This window comes from Phycomyces blakesleeanus, assembly GCF_001638985.1.
Source record: "Phycomyces blakesleeanus NRRL 1555(-) unplaced genomic scaffold PHYBLscaffold_4, whole genome shotgun sequence".
Lineage (NCBI taxonomy): Eukaryota > Fungi > Mucoromycota > Mucoromycetes > Mucorales > Phycomycetaceae > Phycomyces > Phycomyces blakesleeanus.
This window is the reverse complement of record NW_017265137.1, coordinates 684,400-698,356: the sequence shown is the minus strand read 5'-3', so window position 1 is coordinate 698,356 and position 13,957 is coordinate 684,400. Positions and strand designations below refer to the sequence as shown.

Sequence of the window (13,957 nt, the reverse complement as noted above, 5' to 3'; positions counted from 1 at the left end):
TCCATGTTTTCCTTTGTAAAAATAAAATAAAATAAAATAAAATAAAATAAAAAATAAAAATGTTGCACGGCATAGTAATCATCTGATTTTTGATTGGAATGGACCAGAAAGTCGCATGACGCCCGTGGTTTCCCACCAAGTTAAAATGACAGTTTTGCTTGCTCCCAATATTTCTTTCTTCATTATTCTTTCTCTTTTACTTCTATCATGACCCGTACAAAGCAATCAAGCTTCGGCATTCGCCATGAACATCACACTTCTCGGTAATATACACATATATTCATATGCTGTATTTATCAAAGCCTGAAGGGACGTTCTTTAATCCCAATATCATTCTCTGTCTAGTAATGGTCTTTCGGATGTTCGCAACCTGCTAAAGAAGTCTGGAGGCGGATTGGCTAATTGGGGCATGCTAGGAGAAGAAGTGATGGATATTGAACCATATGAGTAAGTCTATATATATATATATATATCTATATATCTATACACATTTATTCATTCATTTTAGAACTGGGCAACATATTCAATTTGACACCACTGTAAGAGGCACAGGCAATAAGCTACAGGTAATAAGAATAATGATTCTTTAGATGTCTCTTGAGATCAAATGAATCTAATATGAAATCATTTATTACTATTAAGCTTGTTGACGAAGAAACATTTTATTCAATGCGTCATCCGGAACAAGAGGTATGAATATTGCCGAATGCTCCGTTGATCGTCAGCTCATTAATTAATGGTTAATTTCCACCCAAATAGTCCTAGATGGACCTAATTTCTGGAGCTTATCTTGCTTATGAAAACTATGAATAGCCTCTTCTTCTTCTTCTTCTTCTTCCACTTATCATTCTCTCTTCTTTACAAATTATTAAAACAAAACAAAACAAAATAAAACAAAAAAAGTCAATAAATAAAACAATATTTTTTTTCTCAAGTTCAAAAATATCAATATGATTCAAGGTATTGATTGATCCAAAAGCAATATCTTCTTCTTTTGCAATGCGTTATATTCTTCTTCCAAGCATTTAAGTTCCTTCATCCGATTAGCTTGTTCAATTATTCGCATTGTAGCTACAAAGTCAAAGTAAAACAAACCACACGCAAAAGAAGTTATTGTTATTTCATATTCAAAATTATTCAATCTTTCTTTCTTTTTTTATCGTAATTTACCTGTTTTAAAATGCTTCTGACTAGTTCTAAGAGAAGGCGATACAAGATATCCAAACCATCGCAAAGGATCGTTGTTTGGCTTCTTTGGCTTTTCTGGTTTCTTTTCATTCATTTCATATTCTTCTGGTAATTCAAGTTCTCTCTCGATTTCGATCCATTCAGAGTCCTTCTTTTTTGTCGAGAAAGAATTGTTAGTATTGGTATTATTGATATTGATATTGGAGCTGGAACTGGAACTGGCGCTCGAGCTAGTACTTGTACTTGCACTGGTACTGGTACTTGTGGTTGGTGCTGTTCTGCGTCTCAAATTAGTCTCGGATTCTACCGGGTGTTCTGGAGGTTTCGATATACTAAAGGTGTTGTTTTCAATCTGACTAAAGAAAAGAATATATAGATACAAATATATTAGAGATTGTACTTGTATAACTAAAAATAAAGGGACATGCATTCGTAGTAAGGCCTTCATTCGTTCGTCATAAGAAGACTGTGAGATGGTTGTGAATCCCATTGTGTATTTGGCTTGAGCAAGATCCAAGTATCCCTTGAGTAAACGTGGTTTGATTAGCTTTGAGATTATCCACTAAATGTAGATGATCAAACTGTACCTGTTGGAAGTCACTGCTGCAGGTCTCCCACTCTCGACCATACTCCTCCAGTTTGGAAAGATATTGTAATGCCAGATCATCAAGTTGAAGGCATACTTTCTCGAGTTGTTCTGTCATTGCCATTCAATGAATATATGAAAATATTAATAATAGTAAAAATAAAAATAAAAGAGAGATAACGGTAACGGTAATGGTAATAGTAATAACGGCAAGTTTGTGTCTGTATCTTGTAGTCTCTTTCTATGTGTGTGCCTGTACCTGTACACACTTTGAATCGACAGCCCAAAAAAAAAATTAAAAAAAAAAAATTAAAAAAAGAAATTCATCGTCCTCCCTAGACTGACCTGAAATGGTAAAAAGTGAAATAAAATATATACATAAAAGACCATCAAGTCTCCTATTCAGGCCATTATGCTTAACCAAATGACAAGGTAATTTACGCATTACTATATCTTGTCTTGTTTTTGAAAAAAAAAAGTAACATGTTCTTGTATTTATATACACAAAGTACATAAAGAGATTACCATATGAAAATCAAGAAGAACAAAAAAACATTAAGTGCAATGATATTAGCATAAACGAAAATGAACCTGAACCTGAGCCTGAACCTGGACATTTGAGTAAAGAGCACTAATAAATATATATATATATATATATTATGAATTTGTTTGACATTGGAGCCATATTTACGATAACAATAGATCTTCTTCCGTATGTTTCATTGTGCCCAAAACATTCTTTGTACACTCTATTGTATGGCGGTAACATCAATAATTTCTGTACGCTTTATACAAAACGTATACCGCCCAAAGATGGACCCAGTATATGCACACACACATATATATACACAGGAAAACAGAAAGGACAGATCGACTTGTCAAAAAAGGCAATTCGAATTACTCGGCTGAATATTGTCTTTTTTTTATATATATTTTAAGGATTTAAAATCTCCATATATGATGTCACATCCATTATCTCTCTCTTTTTTTTTTCTTTTTTTTTATCACTCTTACTTCTTGTCTTTTTTTTTTGCATATGGAGAGCTCGTCTGCCCCGAGACGATTACCACGTAATGCAGCACTTTCTCCACCAATCGAGGGTAATTCCTCTCTCCTCTCAAGTTCGCCAATGGAGATTGGTGAAGATCATTTCCACAAATTTAGCAAACTTCGTCCGAAACTCCGTGCACCCTCCCTGACAGATGAAACAGAAGTAGTACTGGACGACGGTACCTTACAAAAACGCACAGTCTCTTTATCCACCCTACCAGAAGCGATGTACTCAGACACCTACGAACAAGACTGGGAAAGGCAAGCTCTTTTTTTTTGGTTTTTTGTTTTTAATACACCCAAAACATATCTGGATAACATTTTTTTTAAAATAAATAAAATCAAATCAGAAAGCAAGTAAAGTAGCCGAAACTTTCTCTTATTATTATTATTGATATTAATGGTTCTGTTGCTGTTGTTTTTTTTTGGGATCTTCTAAAATGCAGTCAAGACCTACCAGACACCACACCACTGATGGGACATGCCAGAAACAGCTATTCGGGTGTGGATCGAACAGGCAACTCCTCGTCTTCATCCTCTTCGTCTTCATCAGATAGTGATTCAGATGTACCTTTCTTCCCGGCCGGACGCAGACGTCGTAGCAAACATGATCGTAAACAGTCCAATTCAAACCAAGACAACCGTTACTGGAGTCAATTAAAGACTGGCTTCAAACGTTTCAAGAATCAACTTGTCCTTACACCTCAACAGCGATTGGTACTCAAGTGTTCATTTGCCTATTTCTTGGCTTCTTTATTCACATTTGTGCCCAGCCTCAATGCCTTGATTGGCCACAACCGTACCTCCAGTCATATCGTTGCCACAGCCACGGTTTTCTTTAATCCTGCAAAGACACTCGGAGGCATGGTAGAAGCCGCAATGTATGGCTGGGGATACACTCTATTCGCACTAGCCGTCTGTCTGGGATCAATGGCAACAACAGATTTCTTTGTCGATCGAGACATGTTTACCGTAGCCCATCTTATATCACTCTTTGTTTGGCTTATCCTGCCTACCTTTCTGGTCTCTTTCCTCAAGGCACATTGGAACAAGCCTCCGGTGGCCACTGGTAAGCAAAAACAAATTGACATCATCCATAAAGAATACAAAGTTAGCTCTATAAAATTAAAAGAAAAATTTACACAATGGGCGGTTTATCTTCATAAGCATCTAGTCTGTGTTTCATTATCCTATTTATCGTGGTTGTCAGAGAGGGATCAGCCAACAAAGGTGATTTCGACACTACCAGAATCCAACAAATCACTTCCGCTGTCGCCACGGGTACTCTTATCACTGTAACCTGTTGTATCGTCTTCTGGCCTGTGTCGGCAGCCAAGAAATTAAAGTAAGCTCAAATATTAGGCGACATACATCCTCTAAAACTTTTGCTAAATAATGTTCTCCAATGTCCCTTGTTTTACTTTTTCTTTTTTTTTCTTTTAAATTTTTATTAGAAAAGATCTCGAGGCTACGTTACTGTCATACCGCATCCTGCTTAAATTGCTCACAAAGACTTTTTTACTCGATGACGATCTTCCGGAATTTACCGCTAATCGGACTTTACACACTGCCATTGAATCCCACCGAACAAGCTTTACAGCTCTCCAAAAATCACTCAAAGAAGCCAAATTGGAATCCTTGTGGAACAGTGAGATGCGCGGAAGAGGTGATGAATATGACAAGGTCATAAAGAGTATGCAACGGTTAGCTCAGCATGTTGGTGGACTACGCAGTTCATGTGGTCTTCAATTTGAAGTCATGGGTGCCAAACCCACTAACCGAAGAAATCTTTACAAGAGAGCCCAGGTGTCAGAGTCCTCTTGGAACATCAGGGCTGGCTATAGACGCAGAAAGCTCGAACACGAAATGAGACGTCAGAGAACATCGACTTCTTATGTTGCAGACGACGAACACAATGGAAACGACGACATTCCATCCGTCTTTCGATCCAACTCCGGCCTAAGTGACCCTCATTCATCGTCTCGTTCTATCTTGGCCTCGGGGGATGAAGAAGCCGCTGCCGCCGCTAATGAAAGCCGTTCTTTGATCGAGTTTATCCAAACTATCAGGCAACCATTGAAATCTCTGGCTTACACATGCAAGCAAACGATTCTCCATCTCCAGACCAAATTCGGGGCCCCTGCCGCCTCGGTAGACAACAGAAACAAGACTGGTCCAGATTTTAAAACACTCAAGGATAATCTTGTAAAGGCCATTTCACTGTTTGAGGTATCCCAAAAGGAAGCCGTCCGGCGCTTGCATGCACATCGCCTGCGTAGATTGAGATCCGATGCATCTCAGGATGATTTTGTGCCTGGAGATGAAGTGTTTCTGGTTTATTTTTTTGTGTTCAATATGATGGAATTTGCACGCGAGCTGATTTGTCTGACCGAGGCTGTGGAAGCCTTATTGGATGAGACAACAAAGGAGAGCATCTGGGTATGGTTGATATTTTGGCGTAGGCCTAAAGGTAAACCTTATATTTTAAAGAAAACGAATCCAAGGGTGTATTGTATGCGTGTACCTTTTATATTATGTTTTTTATATACCTGTATACTAAAGAGCAAGATACAAACTATAGAGCCTTCGAGATCAGGAAGACGCCTTTCTTTGACTGGATTTACTCCTAATGAGCGTAACACTACAAACACACTGCATACACCCACGCCCACGACCAAGTGGCGTAAATTCTTCATTCAGATCTGGGTCACCTTTTCACTTTTTAAACTTCAAAAGGTTCGATATGCTACCAAGGCCGCTATTGCTGCAACTCTTCTGGCCACTCCTGCCTTCTTGAGCTCAACTGGCCCCTGGTTCCGTGAATGGCGTATGGAATGGGCCCTTATCACAGTAAGAACATATACAATATACAATATATATATATATATATATATATATATATCTTTATTTCTTATTGGTGAACTCTCATACTTTATTATATATGCATTTTTTTATATAGCTTATGGTTGTTATGACCCCTACTGTGGGAGGAACCAACTTGGTGGCTGTATACCGTATTTTCTCTACAATCCTTGGATGTTTTTCGGCCATGGTTCTCTATATACTATTCCCTGGTAACCATGTTATTTTGCCTATCGTTACTTGGCTATTCTCTGTCCCCAACTTTTGGTTGATCTTGAATCACAAGCACGGAAAGTTTGGCCAATTCACTCTTCTGGCTTATAATCTTGTGATGTTAAACAAATTCAACGACAGAAACGAAAACACAATTGAAGTCTGGAGATTGGCACTTCAGCGTTGCCTAGCAATTTTGGCCGGTGTGGCCTTTGGTTTGATTACCACAGCTTACATTTGGCCCTATGAAGCACGCGTTGAACTCCGAAAAGGACTTTCGGACTTTTTGCTGCGACTTGCTTGGCTCTACCAGAAATTAGTCTCACTTTATTCTGAAACATCAAACGATATTCAACATCGCCAAGAGATTGCTGACGCTACTCTCCAGCATGTACAGCAACTAGGCAGACAGGCCTCTGATGCACAGTGGCTGACTGCAGAGGCCCAGCGACGACTGGCTACCCAGAGCTTTATGGATCTAGAGCTAGGTTTACAAAGGGCACTTTTGGATCTTCAGGAACTGTTGGCTCAGACTCCCAATGAACCACGCCTCAAGGGTCCATTTCCCGCTGATACATATAGAACGATCTTGGGGTCCTGTCAAAACATTGTTGACAAGTTTCTTTCGATGCGCACGGTTGTTCTCAAAGATGCTTGGTATGAAGAGGTCCAGAGAAACTTTATCATGCCTGCAAATCAAGAAAGACGTGAGATGGTTGGGAATGTTTTGTTGTATTTCTACCTATTGGCTTCTGCATTGAGGCTCAAGACACCAATGCCACCATATTTCCCACCTGCTCGCAAGGCATGGCAGTCTCTCTTGGTTAGGTTGCGGGAGATGCCAGTAGTGCGTTCAGAGCAAACACTTGAAAAGGACAATGTGTATATGTTTTATTATGCATACGTTACCATGATGGAAGATATTATTCGTGAGCTTGACAAGGTAAGAAATATGTATATTAAAATACATTTATGAAAAGCATGTATATATATATATACAACCCAATGTTTAACCATATTTCTTTTAAATTTCTTTTTTAACAAAAGCTTGGAGATAATATGACCCAGCTGTTTGGATCACTTGTACCTGGGGATCAATGGGAGCGTTTGTTTGAATCATGGGATACTGAACACGCTTAATATTTCACTTTGTCTTAGATAAATGGCCTTTATACTTGTTCAAGGGCCATCTCACAAAAAAAATTCTTTTTTCTTTCTTTTATCGATATCGTATCTTTGCAATATTCAAATGCATAAATAGCATGTGTGACATACAGTGATTAAGTTTTTAGCAGAAAATTATAACAATCACACCTCTTTTATTTTGGTTTTTTAAAAAAAAAATATCATCAATTACTACATAAAAAAAATACTAAAAAGGTTATTCTAAAATGATATCTCAATATTCCATAAAAGACATTATACTATAAGTTATATCTTATCTTAATAGTATCTACTTTAAAGACAAGAAAGTGTCTTGAAACCATCTTTTGTTTTTGTAAGAATCTTCATATTAAAAAAAGCAGTCTGCATCTATTATGAACCCAAAAAAAAAGATAAGATAAAAAGACAGTAGCAGAAAGTTTGATTTTTAAGGGGGGGAATGATTTTTCTTATGAGAACCATTAAGCGATGTTTAAGAGAATAGAAGCAATTTTGAAACAGTCTTTCTAATTTAGTGGCATACAACCTCAGGTACACATTTGTTTTTAATATTATTATGCATTCATCATTCTGACCAAAAGCATTCTCTCGGGCATTGTATATGCTCAAAACTCTACTATATACATATGACCATCAAGAGACCTCTTAATCTATTCATAAACGAATGCTGAGCATACAGTAAAAAAAAAAAGAAATAATATTAGCATAAATACTTGTCATACCTTCCCCCTCCCTCTACATTACGTCTGCGCCCCCTGTTCTTTACAATTTCAATTGCAGATACACTTGGCATATAGGGTTCGGTTACCAAGACACTTTGAACATTTGGCTCTTGTTTTTTTTTTCTTTAAAGAAAAATAAAATAAATGTTCAACCAAGAACTTTGGCTTTATGGGACTTGTGCCTTTCCTCTCTTGACATTCTACCTGTTTACAAAAAATGACACTATTAAACTTGCACCAACATCAACCATACATAATCTCATCCTAATGACACTTGCCACGGCTCATTTTACAATTCCACTGTTGCATGACGGAAATGGCGACAAACTAGGCATGTCGGCAGTTGGCCTCATTGCGTCTTGCTTATCTGCTCGAATGGTGTTTTATACTATCGATCTTAATCGTCTTCCTGTGGGTGGCAGAATTCCACCTCTTTGGGACGTTATCACTCCTGAGCCGAGCGAGAAACCAGAAAAGATCGTAACGGTTCCTATCCAGAAAGTACGTTCGGATGCACTATGTTGGCTCCTTATGGCCAACTTATCTCTATTTATGCTGATGCCAGTAATGGTGCCATTTGATACGTTCTTACGAGTCTGTGCTGTGCCGCCAGAGACCTTCTCGTCAAAAAGCTATGGTTACGTTCTGCTCGACTTTATCACATTACGAGGAAAGCTCCCGTTAAGAAGCCTGTACTACCATATGGTAATGGGGTTTACTGTTCACTTGCATGTAGCAATTCTTTTGCCCCTTTATCGTATATTTCGGTCAGCCCAACTGTTGGCATATTCGTTCCTGCCGGTCAAGAACAAGACAGAGTTGGTTCAGCCTTACTATACAGCCTATATCTGGCTAGTAGACCAACCACCCATCTTTAACAAGCCATGGCTTTCAAGATCTGCCTATGAGCTGTGGTCAAAACGCTGGCACCAGAAGTTTCGCCCTGGATTCCTAAGAATCGGCTATTTTCCAATTAAGCGCCTGTTTGGCAAACAAACAAAAGCAGGACATATAGCTGCTGTGATGGGTGCTTTTGTTGTGTCTGGTTTGATGCATGACTACGTTCTGTTGACCATTAGAGGATATAGCCAATTCAACCAAGTCGGCGTGAAAGGTTATCAGACTATCTTTTTTGTTTTACAAGCCATCGCATCGATTGTCTCGTCCCCCGACTTTCCCTTGGGCCCTAAGCAATTGCCACTTTGGGTCGGCCGTTTACTTACAGTCAGTTGGATTGCCGTGACAGGTCCTTTATTTATGGAGCCTTATGTCCGTATTAGCTTCCAGACTACAATGGAGGTTCCTGTGTTCCCTTATATTGACAGCGCTTATGCTGCCCCCTTTTGTCCGTATGGACTAGCGAATTAGTAGATTATTTAGATAACTTGTACATATAATTAGACCATTCACTTTTACAAAAAGCTGACGTTTCTTTTTATTATTATTATCTTTAATGGATTACAATCACTTCTTCTTTTTCTTTTTTCTTTTTTTTTTACTTCATATCTTTTATGCCAGTACACGCAGACCAGTTGCACTTGCGCCGATCTGTGCTACTTCACACACTGTACACAGCTTGCCTTCTAATTCAGGCTTATAAGAAGCTTGGCAGAATGAACAGCTCGCCTTTGGAGAGCCCTTGTAGATGGGTTCAAAAGTAATGCTACAGACCACAAATGGGTTGTACTGATCATAGTTGAGCTCAATTTCATCTCTCAAAGAACGCTCACAGACAGCCTGGATCTGACGAGCCTATTTATAACAGAAAGAAAAGAAATGATGAATATTTCTTTTTTCTTCTCTCTCTCTCTCTCTCTCTCTCTCTCTCTTTCTGAGCTTTACCTCATCAGCGACTGATCTGGGGGGAGCCAACTCAAGCAGGCGACGGGCAAATTGAGAAGCAGTGCTAAAGTTCTTAAGCTTAAATGCTTGCTTGGTAGCCTGGCGAAGAGCGAGTTGGAGATGGGAGGCTTGAAGCTGGCAGTGGGTAAAGTAGGCAGCGAGTTCTAGAGCGTGCTTGACACTTTCGGGCTCTGTGCCAGTAGTGGCGCGACGCTGCTGCTCTATAGCAAGACCGGTAAGATATTCACGACAGATGTTGATGAGTTGAGTAACTTCCTCTGATTCGGTCTTGTTAGAAACAACTGTGAATAAAATAGAATGCAACAGGGTCTTGAACTGAGTAGCTGATGCAGCCAATCTACCAGAGGTAAAGAGTCTGTAACCCAGTTGAAGTTGGGTAGACACAATGTTTTGGAAGTTGTAGACAACTGCGGGAAGGCTGTTTCTTTGAGTTGATTCCTCGGGATTGCGACGGAGGGAGAATGTGAGAGTTGGGTTAGAAGCAGTTGAGGCGACATATACACGGGATGCCTGGAATATGGAAAGGAAGTAGGGCTTCAAAGGTTCAAACTGAACAATTCCCACTTGGCGGTTCAAGATCTAATATATATATATATGCCATTTACAAAACAACAATCGCATAATCACATAATCCAATACAGCTTTTTTTGTTAGCTTTGGTTCAAAACAATGGATGAAATCCTCAATATTTACCTGCATAGCAGTCTCAAAGGATCCGGCGGCAATGTGATCAACAGCAAGAGGAGAGTTTTGCACCCAAATAGCACTTTCACTTGTGCCAGCAGTAGGTGCAACAAATTCAGCGGTGGCCTGTGCAGCAGCCTGGCCAATCTCTGCATCAATGTCTACCTTGATGTCATCATCAACATCCCATCCACCAGCCTCATCTCCATTATCATGGTTTCCAAGAAGATCGTCATCATCATAAGAGGCCTTGGCCTTAGTTCCGGAGATCACATCATCATCATCAGCTCCCCAATCACCACCGGCTTCTTCAATATTATCAATCTGAGCATCATACGAGAATGTGGGGGCAGCAATAGGATTAGATGTGTTGCGTTCGGAAGTAAAGGCACCCTCAAAGAAGCTCTTTGAGACAGTCAACAAAGGCCAGTTGGGATCCTCAAGCTTAACAACTGGTTTGATTGGAGTAGGCAAATCAGCAGACATGCTAGGCAGCTCGATTTCATCCTCGGTCTTTCCTGCGGCTGCGAGAATAGCGTTTGCCTGCTCAGTAAGACCGTGGGTCTTGGCGGTCAAGTAGGCAAGAGGCAACTGCCCAACATCTTGGAGGAGGCGAACACGCTCTTCGATATCGCCCAGGTAAAGTGCGTTTTGGAAACGGGACATGGAGTCATTGCGCAATTCGGCAATCTTCATCATCTGGCGCAGATTGGTCTCATTTCCGCTGGTGAGGTAAAGGAACGAGAGGCGGTCGTAGTTCTTTGTACGCTGATAAGACATCTCTACAATTTTGTAGTTACCCTGGCGCAAGGCCTCGGTGCTCAACTTTGTCCAGCAATCAGGCTTATCGATGATCTTTGCTGTTTCGAGCGCAACGTCGAGGTTACCACATTCCAATGCCAATTCGAATCGGGTGCGTTCGTCACGGACAAAGTGCAATGCAATTTCAGGATAACCCTTCTTTTGGAGGTAAGCAATAATCGATTGTCCAACAAGGTTCGAGCTGCGAATGATGTGGAGGACTTCTTCGTACTGGCGGTTGATAAGTGCCAGCTTGAAACGGAACTCGGTGGGGTCAATGGTAATAGAGCGTGCCTTGCCCTCACGATCGAGGATGTAAAGAACCTTGCCTTTAACTGCAGTAAGATAGACAGGCTGCTCAAGGGTACGAATGATACCGTTGTCACTAAATTCGATTTAAAATCAATCATTAATTATTGTTGTTAGTATTTATGGAAATAAAAAAAAAGGAAGAGTATTAATGCAAGCACTCGATTAAATATTGGCTATTAAATAACATACCCTTGAGGAAGGGCATATTTGATGTGGTTGAGTGTGCAGTAGATAAAAACGCCAGAATCGTCCCAGGTACCACTCTTGATACGGATTGTCTCGTGGATCTGACATGTCTGCTTAAGGTTCTTGTCAGCGAGGGTGATGGTGTGTTTGCTGAGAAGAGCGACAGTGTTAAGATCAGCCGACCAGATTGCATACTTGACAGCAGCCACAGCAAGTTCTGTCACAACACGTCTCTGCTGGATATCAAACAATATTACACTTGTGGCAGTAGCCAAAAGTAAATTTCCGGTACCAGCATAGAACATATCTGTCACCATTCCTGGTGTCTTGAAAGATTTGGTAACTGCGTTTGCCAAATCACGGATCTGGATTTGCTGGTTGATTTTATCAAACACAGCAAATCGGTTGCGAGCGATAAAGACGGCCGAATGACCATTTCCGCGTTTTGCCTCATCCGCAGGTTCTTTTAAGTTACCAGTCAAGTTTCTTGGAAGTGGGTATAATTCATAAATACCACCATCGTGAGGCTAAAAGAGAGTGAGAGAGAGAGAAAATTTACTGTTAATGCATACTCTTCTTACTGTTATTGTTATTATAATTCATTTTTGCTTACAGATGTCACTAAAACAGCGCGCTCAGCTGGGTTGTAGGAAAGGGTGCGGGGCTGAACATATTGCGAGCCCAGCTTGCGGACGCTGAGAATCTCTTGGTCTGCTGTACTGGCAAGATCATGCACATGCAGGATCTTGTCCTTAATGTAATACAGTTGGTTTTGGTGGGTCTGATAAGCAGGACGTTCACGCTCCAGCTTGAATACAATCAAACCGCTATCGTGACCTGTTTTTTTGGTTATCGGGGGAATATAATGTCAATACACTAAAAACTCCTTTATTGATTGATGATGTCTCTTAATTACTCACCAGCAGCAAACAAGTTAAGTTCTGGATGAGCTGTCAGAACCCAGAAGCGGTCATGATCGCGCTTGAAAGTAGCAACAGCAGTGCGCTTGGTCATATCCCATACACGGATAGACTTATCCTCACCATCGGATAGAATTAACTCTTGGCGAGGGTGGAAGATGGCACTAGACACATTATTGAAATGGCCTCTGCAGCTATCTACTTCCCATGCCTTGGAGTCTGATATAAATATGTATCAATATTTTCCTCACTCGTTGTTATTTTGTTTTGTTTTGTTTTGCTTTTGCTTTTGCTTTTGGTTCCTTTTTTCTAAATGGCCTAAATGCTCTATGCATTGTAATGATTTGTATATTTATGTACGTACCATTCATTCTCCACAACTTAACCTGTCTATCGTCGCCTGCCGATACAATCAGGGGAAGTGTGGGGTGGAAAGTGGCCCAGTTGACGCCATGGTCATGGCCCTCAAGAACATACTTTACCATAACATCAGTAGATCCAAACAGATCTGCCTGTGAGTTCTGTCTAGAGAATGAATCCTCAAAGGCCATTGGAGTAGGAGCTTGGTTCTTCTTACGCAGGCCTGATTCTCAACATAAGCAAACAAAGACCTTTGCCTCCTCTTCTTCTTCTTCTTCTAGCTTTATCTCTCTGTTTCTTTCTCTCTCTCTTTATTTTATTTTTAGATATATCTAGCTATAGATATACATATATATATATATATATACTATTGAAGAACCCTCAAATATGACTTACCAGAAATGTCCCATACTCTTACAGTCTGGTCCATAGAAGCTGATACAACAAGGTCATTTTTGGGATGGAACTGGGCAGACATTACATAATGGTTGTGGCCAGTGAGAATTGCAATGCAATTACGTGATTGCCAGTTCCAAATGCGAATTGTCTGGTCATCCGAGGCCGAGATGATCCAAGGGTATTCGTGATGGAAGTATACAGTACGAACATAATCTAAATGACCGTTGAGCGTAAAAAGACAACGGCGAGTCTTGTAATTCCACACTTTGATCTTGTAGTCGTCACCACCTGATACGAACAGTGGCTGGGTGGGATGGAAGGCAATGCCGCGCACAGGGCCTACCAACAAGATATGAGACCGAGTCTGGCTGGCCGAGACGTACCATCATGCTCATCAAACCGCTCTAAAAGAGTGCCCATGCGGTAATCCCACAATTGGAGACAGCCATTATGCAGGGATGCCAAAATCCATGGACGTTTTGGGTGGAAGGCAATGCCTTTGACGCGATTGCTCTTGGATTCAAACTAGATCCCGGTTGTGAGCGAGATGAAGACGCGCGTGTATGTGTGTGTATGTGTGTGCGTATATGTGTATACTGTGGTTCCCTTACCTTTGTAAGCATCTGCATCGTGCGCTATTACAAAAA

The 13,957-nt window shown here is 40.4% G+C and overlaps 5 protein-coding genes across 5 annotated transcripts; 3 read left to right on the top strand and 2 right to left on the bottom strand.

Annotated features, from left to right (window-relative positions):
• Positions 1 to 202: 202 nt before the first annotated feature.
• On the top strand, positions 203 to 938 carry PHYBLDRAFT_157756 (hypothetical protein). The gene is made up of 4 exons (XM_018433670.1): positions 203 to 263; positions 346 to 447; positions 509 to 566; positions 643 to 938. Exons 1-4 carry the CDS (start codon positions 208 to 210, stop codon positions 694 to 696), a joined length of 270 nt encoding a protein of 89 aa, XP_018295472.1. The 5' UTR covers positions 203 to 207; the 3' UTR covers positions 697 to 938.
• A 17-nt stretch (positions 939 to 955) lies between these two features.
• On the bottom strand, positions 956 to 1,898 carry PHYBLDRAFT_141319 (hypothetical protein; the record flags this gene model as incomplete). The annotated part of the gene is made up of 4 exons (XM_018430564.1): positions 956 to 1,071; positions 1,171 to 1,540; positions 1,613 to 1,711; positions 1,776 to 1,898. The coding sequence occupies 4 exons, from the start codon at positions 1,896 to 1,898 to the stop codon at positions 956 to 958; spliced, it is 708 nt and encodes a 235-aa protein (XP_018295471.1).
• Positions 1,899 to 2,806: 908 nt separating this feature from the next.
• PHYBLDRAFT_179854 (hypothetical protein) lies at positions 2,807 to 7,282 on the top strand. The gene is made up of 7 exons (XM_018438222.1): positions 2,807 to 3,085; positions 3,271 to 3,893; positions 3,992 to 4,169; positions 4,279 to 5,263; positions 5,387 to 5,674; positions 5,784 to 6,842; positions 6,947 to 7,282. The coding sequence occupies exons 1-7, from the start codon at positions 2,811 to 2,813 to the stop codon at positions 7,037 to 7,039; spliced, it is 3,501 nt and encodes a 1,166-aa protein (XP_018295470.1). The 5' UTR covers positions 2,807 to 2,810; the 3' UTR covers positions 7,040 to 7,282.
• Positions 7,283 to 8,052: 770 nt separating this feature from the next.
• PHYBLDRAFT_141317 (hypothetical protein) lies at positions 8,053 to 9,153 on the top strand (the record flags this gene model as incomplete). The annotated part of the gene is made up of 1 exon (XM_018430563.1): positions 8,053 to 9,153. One exon carries the CDS (start codon positions 8,053 to 8,055, stop codon positions 9,151 to 9,153), a length of 1,101 nt encoding a protein of 366 aa, XP_018295469.1.
• Positions 9,154 to 9,199: 46 nt separating this feature from the next.
• Positions 9,200 to 13,939, bottom strand: PHYBLDRAFT_176941 (hypothetical protein; the record flags this gene model as incomplete). The annotated part of the gene is made up of 10 exons (XM_018437836.1): positions 9,200 to 9,537; positions 9,628 to 10,227; positions 10,342 to 11,518; positions 11,635 to 12,158; positions 12,245 to 12,468; positions 12,552 to 12,770; positions 12,916 to 13,134; positions 13,308 to 13,649; positions 13,694 to 13,835; positions 13,922 to 13,939. 10 exons carry the CDS (start codon positions 13,937 to 13,939, stop codon positions 9,295 to 9,297), a joined length of 3,708 nt encoding a protein of 1,235 aa, XP_018295468.1. The 3' UTR covers positions 9,200 to 9,294.
• Positions 13,940 to 13,957: the final 18 nt, after the last annotated feature.